This window comes from Lottia gigantea (genome assembly GCF_000327385.1).
Source record: "Lottia gigantea unplaced genomic scaffold LOTGIsca_2317, whole genome shotgun sequence".
NCBI classification, from domain to species: Eukaryota; Metazoa; Mollusca; class Gastropoda; family Lottiidae; genus Lottia; species Lottia gigantea.
The window spans coordinates 14605-16326 of record NW_008708657.1 but is presented as its reverse complement, the minus strand read 5'-3'; the positions used below and the strand labels follow the sequence as shown (position 1 = coordinate 16326).

General features: G+C 26.3%; 1 protein-coding gene across 1 annotated transcript in view; it reads right to left on the bottom strand.

The window, feature by feature from the left end:
- Positions 1–224: 224 nt before the first annotated feature.
- The window catches only part of LOTGIDRAFT_176637 (hypothetical protein), a gene marked incomplete at both ends in the record, with an annotated part of 6795 nt that continues 5297 nt past the window's right edge, over positions 225–1722 (bottom strand). The window contains 3 exons of the mRNA XM_009055104.1: positions 225–353; positions 937–1081; positions 1139–1269. Of these exons, the coding sequence (XP_009053352.1) occupies positions 225–353; positions 937–1081; positions 1139–1269 (405 nt within the window). The remainder of the gene's footprint in view (positions 354–936; positions 1082–1138; positions 1270–1722) is intronic.

The window sequence follows — 1722 nt, the reverse complement described above, 5'->3', positions numbered from 1 at the left end:
TTCTTCATCTAATGTTGCCATGTTATCAATGGATGACATAATTTGAGTTATGAACCTCCCTTTCAGTATCTCAAAAACGAAGGTCTATGGGCTTGAATCTCCTTCAGCCAAAAAGAGAGAAAAATATCAAGTTTGCTCCGAAGCCTCATCAGATTAAAATAAATCTGTGTTCCACCATCTTGAATCCCTGTGAAGTAAACAATGGGATGAAACTTAAAGCTTACCATAGTATGAGCAGCAATAAACTGTACACTTTCATCTCTTAAGTCATTATTACTAAATTTAACAGCAGCTTGTATAATATCACAGGCATTACTTGTATTTAATATTTCTATTAAATAATCTGTAGTCAACTAAAATATACAAAATACTATAAGTTACTGCAGCTTGTATAATATCACAGGCATTACTTGTATTTAATATTTCTATTAAATAATCTGTAGTCAACTAAAATATACAAAATACTATAAGTTACTGCAGCTTGTATAATATCACAGGCATTACTTGTATTTAATATTTCTATTAAATAATCTGTAGTCAACTAAAATATACAAAATACTATAAGTTACTGCAGCTTGTATAATATCACAGGCATTACTTGTATTTAATATTTCTATTAAATAATCTGTAGTCAACTAAAATATACAAAATACTATAAGTTACTGCAGCTTGTATAATATCACAGGCATTACTTGTATTTAATATTTCTATTAAATAATCTGTAGTCAACTAAAATATACAAAATACTATAAGTTACTGCAGCTTGTATAATATCACAGGCATTACTTGTATTTAATATTTCTATTAAATAATCTGTAGTCAACTAAAATATACAAAATACTATAAGTTACTGCAGCTTGTATAATATCACAGGCATTGCTTGTATTTAATATTTCTACTAATAATCTCTAAAATATACAAAATACTATAAGTTACTGCAGCTTGTATTTTATCACAGGCATTATTAATATTTCTATTAACTAATCTGTAGTAAACTAAAATATACAAGATACTATAAGTTACTGCAGCTTGTATAATATCACAGACATTACTTGTATTTAATATTTCTATTAAATAATCTCTAAAATATACAAAATACTATAAGTTACTGCAGCTTGTATAATATCACAGACATTACTTGTATTTAATATTTCTATTAAATAATCTGTAGTCAACTAAAATATACAAAATACTATAAGTTACTGCAGCTTGTATAATATCACAGACATTACTTGTATTTAATATTTCTATTAAATAATCTGTAGTCAACTAAAATATACAAAATACTATAAGTTACTGCAGCTTGTATAATATCACAGACATTACTTGTATTTAATATTTCTATTAAATAATCTCTAAAATATACAAAATACTATAAGTTACTACAGCATGTATTTTATCACAGGCATTATAAATATTTCTATAAACTAATCTGTAGTCAACTAAAATACACAAAATACTACTAAATGCATTTGGCTAGGTGCAGTTACCACATAAAATCTACAAAATAGGTAAAATGTAAATTGCCTTAAATCTATTGAAACCATAATCCAATTAAAAAAGTGATTTATCTCCCTTGAATGGAAAAAGACTCAATATATTTGGCCTTCTGTCTACTGCCTTATAATTTTATGATTAGAACTAGCCTTCCAGCTCTGTTACTTTGACATTCATTCTTGAGTATTTTCCTTTGTAATAGCATCTCCAAAAGATTTTAGTGCA